Source organism: Cebus imitator, unplaced genomic scaffold (assembly GCF_001604975.1).
Source record: "Cebus imitator isolate Cc_AM_T3 unplaced genomic scaffold, Cebus_imitator-1.0 Scaffold58, whole genome shotgun sequence".
Classification (NCBI taxonomy): Eukaryota; Metazoa; Chordata; class Mammalia; order Primates; family Cebidae; genus Cebus; species Cebus imitator.
In genome coordinates, this window is record NW_016107373.1 from 3753199 (window position 1) to 3765719 (window position 12521).

The following is a 12521-nucleotide window of genomic DNA, read 5'->3' on the forward strand; positions in this document are numbered from 1 at the left end:
AAAAAAAAAAAAAAAAAAAAAGGGAACTAAGGCTCTGCACTGTAAAGTCAGTTCCCTCAATTAGCAGGTGCTATAGCCAGGATGTGAACCCATTCTATCCAATTCTTGCCCACCCCCTCTAGCATTTTTCCTCCTGACCCCACGCTGCGCCATTCATTGGTCTGGGTTAGTCATGAAGTTTGACTAAGTCTCTTTCTAAGGGAAAATGGAAGGTTATCTGCCTTAAGTAATAGGACTATTTCAGGACTCCAGAGAAAACTGAGGTTAACGTGCTTTTAGGAAAGGATCGTGAAGTTCTGCAGGAACATGCCTTTATTATATCAGGTCTGAGAGTCTCTTCCTCGGCCCCCCAGCCCTGCCTTTGGAAATGGATGCTGGGAGAAAGTACTTAAGCTCAAGTAGAAAATAACAAATCATGTATTTGTAAGTGACATTTTCCTCAGAAAAACAACTATATTTTGACTATTATGTAAATGTCAATACTTGGGCAGAGGCTAGAAAGGAAATGGCAAAAGTGTGAAGGGGTAAGTACGTGGTTATGTTTTCCTTCATTTTAATTTCAGTTAGTTGCACATAACTCTGAAAAGTATGGTGTATAGTGAGAAGATTTAAGGTAAATTACCTTTTTTTTTGTAAATTACTTTTTGAGATAGTCTCACTCTGTTGCCCAGGCTGGAGTGCAGTGGCACGATCTCAGCTCACTGCAACCTCCTCCTCCCAGCTTCAAGTGATTCTCATGTCTCAGCCTCCCAAGTAGCTGGGATTACAGGCGCCTGCCACCATGCCTAGCTAATTTTTATATTTTTAGTAGAGACAAGGTTTCACCCTGTTGGGCAGGCTGGTCTCAAACTCCTGACCTCAAGTGATCCACCACCTCGGCCTCCCAAAGTGCTGGGATTACAGGAATATACCACCAGTTCTGGCTCTTGACTTCTTGACTATAAGTGATGGAAACCCTTTCAAGGAACATCACCTCGTCTCATGGGGTGGAACTCATACCTCTTGGCAAATTCCAGGTATTTCATCAGCGAATCTGGGGAGTAGATGTCACCCAAAGGATTCTGAGGGTTGGTTAGCACAAGGCCTCGGACATTTTTCCCCTAAGAAAAACCCAAACATAACTGAGTGAATACAAGTCCTTCATATCTACCCTAAATTCAGCCAAGGATTCTTTACAGGTCAGGACATCCAGGAAGGCCTAGGTAGGATCTTGAAGCGGCAACTACTGTAACGCCCACAAAGGGGAAAGAGGAAGGAAGTCTGGGGCTGCCGTAACATCCCATAGGACTCAGGGATCCAGACGGACACACCCCTGGATCATTCACTGTCTCTTCCAACTTCTGACAGCCCACCAGGTCTCGGTGAACAAGAGTTTCAATACTCAAATCCCTTTTAAGACCAGCAGCGGTCACCCTAAAAATGTGGTTCCCTCCTTACCTGAAGCCTAGCTTCAAGCAGGGCTTCCTCTAACTTGTCCACAGTGAGCTGGAAAGGATAGGTGTTTATAGCAGTGATCTGGAAGAGAAACAGCACGTAAGAAGTGTCTCTTAAAATGTAAGCCTTGATTCCTCATTCCCATAAACCCCAGACAATCCTCTGTCTTCATACCAGGGTGCCAGCCCACATGCCCTCTCCACCCCAACTTCTCCACCTCTACCCAACCACTTAGATGGGTAGAAAGCGAGCCCTTCTACCCCTTTAAGTGTCCCCAGAACAGTCCATTGCCTAGGGGTACAGAGCAGGGAAGGGGCCCCATGCTAACCTTACTCTCCAGGTGGACAGGAATCAACTGAACCTTTGCATACAGGCGGGAGCTAAAGGCAAAACCACCATAGAAGGGCGTGGGGACCAGGAAGGCCTCTGGAAACAGATACAGAGCCATCAGTCCAAGGTCTTTCAATCAGAGCCTGCTGCCAGGCTCCCCAAACTAGCAAAGCTATTGACAGAAAAAAAGTCAGTTTCACGATCCCTTCCCAGGGGATTAATGTTCTTAGGGTCAGATGCTATGAAAGTTATCCATTATTATAGACATCACTGGGGGAAAGAAAATTCTAGTTTCTTTGTAGGTATACTAGAGAAGAAGGAGGAATATCACTGTGAATGGCTCAGAATTCAGGGCACAAATCAAACTAGGCTCACTAGCAGATGGATCGATGGTTATTAGGAAAGCCTCATCTGATCCGGGCCAAATATCAGAGGTCAAGGTCCATGCACAAGGAGGGCTCCAGTCATTTGGACCTGGTGATCTTATGTTCTTTTCTTCCCATCCATTTGGCCTTACTGGGCAGCTAACAGAAGACCTGCTCCTTTGCATGAAAGGGACCGTCTTAGCCACTTGTTTTGATGCACCCAGAGCTCTTTAGGATTGGAGCCTCTTGCTTAAGCATTGTTCTGGGGAAGGTTGACAACAGTCCTTTCAACCTTGTTGGGTCCAGGATTAATTAACCTTTCTTTGAGGAGATAAGAAATCTATATTGTCTGAGCCCGTTGCCAGGGCTCTCTGTATTGCAGATGAGCCCAAAAGTCCAACTATGAACACAGTAGCCAGCTTCCCATCGTCATTCCCGGGGCATACCTCCTTGAGGTCCATCATGTCTCTCTTCCATTAAATGGGGCATCCAAACTCCTTGCTCCCACAGAAATGGGAAGATATCCTAGTCAGTGTGGGAGAAGCCCCAGCACTTTGGGGAAAAGGCCTTGAGTCAAGATGCTCTTCTTCCTCAAAATCCAGTGCCCGTGTGTTCCTACCCACGTGCCAGTATTTCACTGAGAGGGAAAGCAGAGCCCACTGACTTACCGCCTGGGTCACACAGAACCATGGCCAGGGCAGAGAAGACAGAGCAGCAGCCATTTAGAACAACCACCTGAAGACAACACGAGAGGCAGAAGTCAAAACCAATACCCATGTGAGAAGGGGTAGCCACGCTGTCTCCATCCCCCTGACCAGGACAGGCATAGGGAACGTCCTCAGCCGGGACACATTGGCCTTCACACTGCTGTGACCCTGAGAGTCTCCACTGGTTCTCCTGATACCCCCTAGAAAGGGCAGAGCATCCTCCAAGAATATAGCCCTCCACTAGGGTGGCAGCAAGGCTGGGAAACTGACTCACGTTTTCTGGATCAAGGCGGGCAGGTGCCCTGCAGTAGTAGGTCAGGAACCGGGCCACTTCTTCCCGCAGGCTGTAAACAGACCCAGAGAGACCCTGTGGTTCCCGGGCCCCTTTCCTCACTCCTGGCTTAGATGGTCGTTGTCCAACCTAACAGGGACCTTTACTACCCAGCCCAACCTCACATTACAGAGCTACTGACTGAGACCATCAACGCCCCAGGTCACACCGACAATAAATGAGAGCTGGGACAAGAACTCAGGCCTTTTGAATTATTCCTACTATACCAGGCTGCCTCCTGATGGAGTTTTGCTCTAGGCATTTTCTAGAAGTTATTACTCAAAGAGATAGGGAGGTAACCAACTAGGAATTTGGTGCCTTGAATCCTCCTTCTGGATAAGGACAGCTGCCTGTGGGACCAAGAGACCCTAAATTCTGAAGGTCACTTACAACGGCTGCCCTCTCCAGTCAGGGCACTGCAGCAAGGTCTCCTCAACGCAGTTCATGTCACTTTCTTGCAACTGTTGATAAATAGGACATGAAGACAGGTAGGCCAGGGAAGTCCAAGAGGCCTCATCCTACTCCTAGTTCGTACGAGTGTTTGCCCTCCACATACATGGCCTCCCAGAAAGGGAATGGGTATATACACTGCATGCTCCTTAATGGAGGCCGCCATCTTGTCATAAATTACACAGATACCTCACTGGGATGTATTTGACCCAGAGGTTCCCATAGCAACCTACCCACCATCCACCTGATCAGAGAACACCTCTGGACGGTCAGCAAGGCCAGGAGGTTAGATGTGCTATTCTAGAAGCTATTTATCCACTCCTTTTCCCAAGCTTCTGTGTCTTACCCCAGTATCTATCACAGCCAAGAAGCACATTAGGGGGACTAAGCCTTGAAGGGGTGGGTCCCAACACAGCCCAGAACACGGCTTACTCTTTCAGCCATCAGGTCAGTGCAGAGCTTGTTCTCACTGGTGCCAAGGTTAATGAAGCCCTGGAGATGGAAGGAATCGAAGGTCAGTTTGATCCTCTTGTTCCACCCTAGACAGATCCCTTGAAACATGCTAATAAATATTCATCTCGGACTAGTTCAAGTGGAGATCTCACTGCCCACAAGGCAATTCAATCCACGTCTGACAACTTTAAGTGTTAGGAAAGCTTTCCATGAACCCAAAATAGTACAGCCTGCAAATTTCTTCCATAGAGCCACATAAATATGGTATGTCCTATCAACCAGTCATTGAGTTCTTATTATGTGCCAGACACTAGACCAAGTGCTTCACGTGAGTTGTCTTAATTCCTGAGAAGAAGGTTCTATATGATCCCATTTAAAGAGTGAAGGTTAGAAAAGTCGAATAACCTACTGGCCATGTGACCTTGGGTGATAGGTAGAACTCTACCTACCTGACGCCTGAGCCTGGACCCTTAATCCCCAAAGCCCCGCCTGACACCTACCTCTGCAACTTCTCCTTACACATTAGGGCCTTCTAAGTTATTAGAGGAGAACAGAGATGGGAACAGAGGGGAAGGTATAGCTAATGTCGCCCTCCACCCTCTGTCTGGGGAGCTGCTGAGGACTTCACTTTGCCGTAAGCCTTTCTTCAGTTCCCTATCACCCTTAGGGTAACTCCTTTTTCTTTTTCTTTTTCTTTTTTGATATAGGGTCCCACTCTGTCACCCAGGCTGGAGTGCAGTGACACAATCTCAGCTCACTGCAACCTCCACCCGCCAGGGTCAAGTGATCCTCCCACCTCAGCCTCTTAGATAGCTGGGACTACAGGTGTGCACCACCACGCCTGGCTAGTTTTTGTATTTCTTGGAGAGATTGGGTTTTACCATGTTGCCCAGGCTGGTCTCGAACTCCTGGACCTGAGCGATCCACCCACCTTGGCCTCCCAAAGTGCTGGGATTACAGGCTGAACCACCACGCCCGGCCTCTTAGGGTAACATCTTAACATCTCCCATCCACCTCTGTCCACACCTCCTGCCACAGCACCAGTGGTCTCTACTCTGGCCACTGGACCTCCTTTCCCAATCACTCCTAGCCCTTCCCATCTTAAAGATTTCACAAGTGCTGTTTCATATCTGCCTGGAGGGTCATGGCCACGGCCATCACCATGTGGCTGGCTGATTCAGCCTTTAAGACATCTTCCCAGACCACCTGAAGTGGACATCACTTTCATGCTCTTGGGGAGATTATTAATGCCTGTGCCCCAGTGGCTGACTCCATTCATCACTATGCTAAGTTCCATAAGGGTAGGCTCATTTGCCCTTGTGACCACAGGGACTGACTCCTAATGATTAAGAGCTAGGATTTAGGGAGAGAGAGGGATTTGGGGGTGGATGGAGTTCTCCAGCTTTCTGGGGCATGTCACCCTATTTCTTCAGTTACTCCCTTATCCGCAAGACGACAAGAGTGCCCATTTCATAAGGCTATAAAGAATGAGAGCGCATAGAACACTTGGCACAGGACTCAATAAATCCAAGTGACTGGAGCCCATGAGGATGCTGCCCGCCCTCCACCCCAAATTCTCACCAAGGTGTTCTTATCCTTATGATATTTGTCCTTTTGGTAGGCATTATAGTCCTGGAAGCTCGACCGATAGAGGGCAGAGATGTCAGTCCCACGGTTGGACAGGTCACGACTGACAAAGGCAGCTTCACAATCACTCAGTTGGGGAACTGGATCAGGCTGCCCAGATAGTTGGGTCCCCTGTCCATATCTGACATCACCCCTAGAGTCCCCGGAAGGAAGAGGCACTTGGAGCTCCAGGCCACTCGTGGCCCCAGACTGTAGGAGGTCGATCATCTGGCACAGCAAGCGACTTAGGAGGGCTTCCTGCTCACGGATGGCCTGGGTGTGCCTCCGTTCCTGCAGCAGGCCCTGCCTGCTCATCAGCTGCACAAAGTGCTCCCTCACAGTCTGCTGCAAGTGCCGCGTCACCTCCAACAGCCGGGTATAGATGCTCCGGTCTCTGAGGACCTGGCTTCTCGTCTTGCCAGAGGGCACAGGAAGGGTATCTGACCGATGACTCATACTCCAGGTATCTGTACTGGCCTCTGCAGGCTGCCTGGTACCTACGGAGAAAGAGACCATGCATTGGAGCAAAGGAGGATCTCCTGGACCCTCAGGTCCAGAAATGGATAGAGACAGAACAGATCTCAGGCTGGTTCTTCTCACTTCCACGCCTTGGTTATATGACCAGATTGGTTCAGGAAGAGTTACCTACTCGTTTGGGCGATGAGTACGTGGCCCCAAGCCTAGACACTGTGCTCTACTTAAATGGCATTAGAATGTCTTCTGAGGAAGACTCTTAGGGTCCACTATGAGAGCAGGAGGATATGAACAAGCAAACTCTGGAATCGCCGCCACCCTGTTCCTCAACCTGAGCGGTTCCTGCTTTGTCTAGTTAAATAGGAAAAAAGGGTTTCTACTGCTCAGAAGCAACTGGCATCATTACCCACTGCGTAAAACATTCTGCTAGAATAAACTACTGCCTGAGGGCCAGATTTGGCCTGCCACTTATTTTTGTAGATAGTTTTATTGGAGCACAGCCCCATTCATTCATTTGTGTCTTGATTATGGCCACTTTTGTATGACAATGGCAGAGTTTAATAGTCATGACAGAGACCATGTGACAGAGACCATACAGTACATGAAGCCTAAAATAGTAACTGTGTGGCCCTTTATAGAAAAGGTTTGCCAAGCCCTGTTCAATACATCAGCCCTTCTTTTTGACTGTTCTTCTCCAGGTTGGCCATACCAGATACTCAAAGCCTTTAGATTCCTCAGTTCTTCTATCCTTTCTTGGCTTCCTGTAAATGCCTGCAACCTACTCCCTCCAATGGCTGCCTTAGGCTTCCATCACTTGTAACTATGTGCTAGGGATGTGGCTCACTTTGAAGTCCATCAGAATCACCTGGAGAGCATGGCAGGACACAGATGCTGAGACCTCACCCCTGAACTTTGAGTCAGTATGTCTGGGGTGAGACCTGAGAATCCTCATTTCTAGTAAGTTCCTGGGACTACATTTAGCAAAAAAAAAAAAAAAAACAAACCTTTTTTGGAGGGATTGGGTCTTGCTCTGTCACTCGGACTGAAGTGCAGTGGCACGATTATGGCTTACTGCAAAAGCTTTCCAAATATTCGGATTAACCTTCCTTCTGAAAACAAGTCAAAATGCGGAGCAAGAACAAAAAATACCTTCTTAAAGCCTCAAAGAATCAATAAATCAGATAGCAAGATCCCAGGTCGTGAAGCTTGAGGCCAACAGCTGCCGCTACTTTTTAAAGACAATCTTCATATCCCAAGACACCAAGACCCTTTTTTCTAAAAACCTAGACTTACGCCCCTTCCACCAAATGCTACAATTCCAAGTTTTTTCCACTAAGTAACATCCCCCTACACACACACAAACAAACAAAAAAACCCTTGTTGCTTCTTTTATAGGTGTAAGGGACCAGTACTTGGGGGTAGCACTCTGCCCAACTTCTTCAAATCTTGTTCAGTTTGCTTGTGATGTTCCCATTGCAACCTACGCCCTCCCTTCATGACATTTAATATTGTTACTTGTTCAGTGTCTGCCCAGGTCGGCCTTCGTTATTACATTCTCAGCACGGTACCTTAGCACATAGGCAACTAGCATAATTAATGAGTAGGAGACGCACAATCACAAGGACGTTGCCAAGTCAGGGAAGAGATGAACCACAGATGAAGACTTTGGCCATGGAAGATGAGCAACAGGCAGATAAAGCCACAGAACAAAACTGTATCAAGTCTTGACTTAGGATCCCAACCTTTCATCGGCGATTCAAAAACTTTATTCAGCATCAGGAACATACTGATGAGAAAGAGATTGAACAAATATGAGTGTTTATGCCTAGACTAACCCTCTCTTCCACAAGCAAGACCTTTGCTCTGGCCCAAAATTCCTGTCCTGGAAGAGATTCATTTCAATGGCGCTCTCAACTCTGTAGGTAAGTCACACTGTCTTTCCAAATACTTGATTATCATAGAGCAGTTCAAGGGCCAGGTGAGATTTCTTTGGTTTTGCCTTCCAAAAGATGGTGCCTATCATCCCTGTCGGTCCTGAGGAGTACAAGTGGAAACAGCCAAGATGGGGGTGGTAACCTTCCTCCAATGAACAAGAAGTTATTGTCACCAGGCATCTTCTTCCTTCTCCCAGGACTAGAATTACATATTGAGTATCTTTGTCCTGTGTCCCCTTAACAACAAAATCAAAGATGGGACACCTCTTTGGACAGCTCTGTAACATCAGCCAGCTCAACCCATGGTCCCAGAATTTAAGTAGTTATTCCAGTTCAGCTAGATTAGGGGCTGTTAGACTTCTTGCCCTGGAATTCCTTGCTGTTACCAAAGTCCCACTAGTCTGCGCCATCTACCCAGCACTCAGCCAGGGACTCCAGGCACATAGGAAACAGGATGGGGCAGGGAAGCTGGAGGACAGTCGGCAAACGGAGGAGGAAACTTGTTTAAAGTAGAATGAGAACCTCCTGGAGCAGGTTTGCATAGCAGAACGTGGGGGCCAAGGCAGGTAACTGAAAGTAATGCATTTTCCTGGTGAAAATGTTTTGGTTTGTTTTTTTTGGTTGGGGGGGGTGTTTGTTTTCGAGATGGAATCTCATTCTTGCCCAGGCTGGAGTGCACTGGTGCAATCACGGCTCACTTCAACCTCTGCCTCCTGGGCTCAAGTGTTTCTCCCGCCTCAGCTTCCTGAGTAGCTGGGACTACAGGTGCATGCCACCACACCCACCCAGCCAATTTTTGTGTATTTTTTGTAGAGACGGGGTTTCACCCTGTTGCTCAGGTTGGTCTTGAACTCCTGGACTCAAGTAATCCTCCTGCCTCAGCCTCCCAAAGTGCTAGGATTATAGGCACGAGCCACCATGCCTGGCCCCAAAATGTATTTTCTGATAACAAAGGGAATATGCAGCAAGGCCAGGAGTAAACCTAGAAGCTGTTCTTCTGCCAAGACTCACCTTTCTATGGGAAAAGTTCTATTGTAAATGATGCTGTTCTACAAAGGCAACAATGCTCCAAACCTCAGCCCTAAGCTGTGTGGTATCAGGTACCAGTCCTCTCCTCAAGTCTTCTTGGCTATACCATCAGTTTCAATATTCCTCAGCCTCCCACCATCTGTAGGATCCAGCCCTACAGGGTTCTGTGAGCCACGCCCGGCTGGTGTGGAGATTAGAAATTGTAGAAATAAAAGGCATAAGACACAGACAGAGAAAAGAGAGTTTGGGCCCAGGGGTCCGCTGCTACCCAAATCATGGAGACCAGCAGTGGCCCGGAATGCCAGGACGCTCTCACTTTTATGAGTTGCAAATCTGGGGGCAGGTTAGGTAGGGTGTGGCCTTTGTGGTCGGAGACTGGGGGCAGGGTAGGTAGGGTGTGGCAGTGATAGGATCAAGTGCATCACGTGTCAATCAGGTAGGGGCTCAGGAATTTCCAGCACCCGAAGTGAGGTAAGGAGCATAAGGCATCAGCACCTTTTCCATACTTAACAGGAAAGAACCAAAACATTAAGATTTATGTTACTATTACTGATGATCTTTTCTAAGAAAAAAGGAACCAGGTGCAGAAGCAGAATATGAGAGTAGCCACGGAACGTGACCACTGAAGCACAGCATCACATAGAGACAGTTAAGCCCTCAGATGTCTCCGGGCCTCCTGACAGCCATCAGGCCCACCACAAGAGCTTGGAGAAGCAGAGTTTTCTCCTAACTTCCCCAGGAAGGAGATGTCTTGGCCATTTTGGACATCTCCTCCCCTAGTTGGCTAAATAGCGGGCGCTTTCACAGCACTGGCGCTGCTGCACCCCGAGGTGCCCTCCAGCAGCCCTCATGCGGGCGTGACAGAGGGCTTAGACCATCTTGCCTTTGTGTCCTTCATTTCACAATGTCACCCCCAGGTTCACACTTCCGACCTGCGAGGCATTAGTAAAAGAATTAAGATCATCTATGAATAACTAGGATCACATATGAATAATAACAACTACGGTTATATTTCTAGTTACTGTCTTCTTCATTATTTATAGGGAAATAGGAGGGGCCTTTTGCTCCTGCCTCGGCGCTTATGGGATCTCACCCCTACAACCAACTACCTTTCAATTCACACAGGGGCCTTCTACAGCAGCTACAGTGGCAATGATAAAACCAGTATCCCAGGATCAGCCCAGTGGGCACCAGCAGCCTTTGACAAAAGCTGAAAGACAGATCTTGAACAGTAGAAGCTGGGAAGGGGAGGTGAATGTGGGAAATGAAATGGGAACAGGCTGGGCTCCTGTACACGTTTGATGCCAGCACATGGGTATACCATTTACAGGAGGATAATTCTAATATCACTTTCTCTAGTGCCCTCCAATCCCTTATAACTCTGCCTCGGCCTTTCTGCCTACCTTCTGCTTGCCAGACGCCAGCCTCCTCTGGTGTCAGCATTCTCACCTCATTCAGATTCCTCCTTCTTGGTATGGCAAGTGTGACAGGGATTGCAGTGAAGCAAGGTATTCAGGGATACAGATCCCTAAATACAAGGTGCAAATCGAAAGCTCAGGTAGAAGTACCCTTGACAGGCCTAGGAGCTATTCTATAATTGCTGCTCACTAATTATAGGATATTGGAAGAATTTCTTCCCGTCTGGGCATCAGTTTCTCCATAGGTAAGATGAGAAGACACTTATTTCAATTAGATGTGATGAAACTGAAGCCTAGTGAAGATAAGTAACTTCTAGAGTCTCGTATTAGAGCCGGTATTTAAACCCCAAACCTCTCATTTGAGCCCTAGGAAGCAGAGTGAACCAGAAGAAAAGCAGTCCTTGCATGAACGGCAGGCTGGCTTCATGTCACAAAATACCCAGAAAGTCTCAAGTTCTAAGATGGGGTTAAATCACACAGTATTTTGGTGACTCAATATTCCTGGTAGAAGCGAGCAAATACTCTGGAAGCTGTTATCCTAGAGTGAATTTCTCAAATAAGTTTTAAATATTATGTCCAGCATGTAGAAAATCCAGGTACATGAATAAACAGCATCACCTAAAACCACCAGCACAGACAAGAGAAAGACCAACTAGTCTTCAGATACTGGGAGTAGATTATAAAATAATTGCTTTTCTGTTGAAGGAGATAAAATCTAAGTTTAAAAATGGAAAGAAAATTAGAATTCATTATGATAACAGATTTGAAAGGAAACAGGAGATCCCCAGAGGTTAAAATATAAGGACCAAAAATTTAAAACCTCAACAGAAGGTTTTAATAGGTGATTAGATACAGCTAAAATTACTAACGTGGAAGAAGCTGAAGAAACTTTCTGAAATGAGGCATGAAGACAAGAACAAGTAAGAGAATATGAGAAAATCTAATACACACACATATATGTATTTATTTGGAGTCCCAAAAGAAGAGAAAATCGGGCAAAAACCATTTGAATAAGATGTATCTTCAGTGCTAGATAGTTAGACATCAAAGCATGGACTGAGGAAGCCCAGATGCCGATTAGGATAAGGAAATCTACACTTACAGCAAAGCTGCGAAAAACAAGACAAAGATAACATCTCAAAAAGAGTCCAGGAAAAAAAATGTATCTTTCAAGGAATAACAGATCAAAAGCTGACTTCAACAGTGGAAACCAGAAGACAGTGAGATGTTATTTTCAATGTACTGAAAGAAAAATAACTCCACTTAGATCTTGTGACCATCACAGGATCAGTACTTCCACAGGCAGTACCAATTCCTCAGAACAGTGGTTGCCAGAGGAGGGGTGTAGAAACTGGCTGCACTGGGGCTCAAGGAACTTTCTAGGGAAATGGAGGGGATCTCTATTTGATGGAGTGGTAGGTAGATGGTGATAGCCATTTGTCCAAGCTCAGACTGTATACTTATGAATTTTATTAGACTTAGATTTAAAATATAACTATAGTGAACTAAATCTCTGCTAGCATATAAATAGCTAAATAAGTTTATTTTTGAGACGATCTCACTCTGTCACCCAGGCTGGAGTGCAGTGGTGCAATCACAGCTCACTGCAGCCTCAACTTCCCAGGCTCAAGCAATCCTCCCACCCCGGCCTCTCAAGTAGTTGGTATCACAGGCACACACCACCATGCCCAGCTAATTTTTTTGTATTTTTTGTAGAGGCCAGGTCTCACCTTGTTGCCCAGGCTAGTTTCAATCTCCTGGGCTCAAGTTATTTGCCCACCTCAGCCTCCCAAAGTGCTGGGATTACAGGTGTGAGCCACTGCACCCAGTCAATAACTTCATTTTAAATGCTAGTCTTTCCAGTGGAAAGACCGGAATGGGGTTGGGCCCAGGGTTTACATAGGATATTTGCGTAATTATTTTACAGTAGAAAAAAATGAAGATCTAGTTCAAAAAAAGACCATAAGATA

General features: G+C 46.7%; 1 protein-coding gene across 2 annotated transcripts in view; it reads right to left on the bottom strand.

Moving 5' to 3' along the window:
- ACCSL (1-aminocyclopropane-1-carboxylate synthase homolog (inactive) like) overlaps positions 1-6208 on the bottom strand; it is an 11460-nt gene extending 5252 nt beyond the window's left edge. Inside the window, exons 1-8 of one of the 2 annotated variants that reach the window (XM_037738889.1) lie at positions 5652-6208; positions 4050-4156; positions 3558-3628; positions 3111-3180; positions 2798-2864; positions 1763-1860; positions 1438-1515; positions 1000-1100 (exon numbers count right to left, since the gene is read on the bottom strand). In XM_037738889.1, coding sequence (XP_037594817.1) covers positions 1000-1100; positions 1438-1515; positions 1763-1860; positions 2798-2864; positions 3111-3180; positions 3558-3628; positions 4050-4061 — 497 coding nt within the window. In that variant the 5' untranslated portion in view covers positions 4062-4156; positions 5652-6208. The remainder of the gene's footprint in view (positions 1-999; positions 1101-1437; positions 1516-1762; positions 1861-2797; positions 2865-3110; positions 3181-3557; positions 3629-4049; positions 4157-5651) is intronic. The other variant, XM_017529165.2, reaches the window with a different exon arrangement.
- Between the last annotated feature and the right edge of the window lie 6313 nt (positions 6209-12521).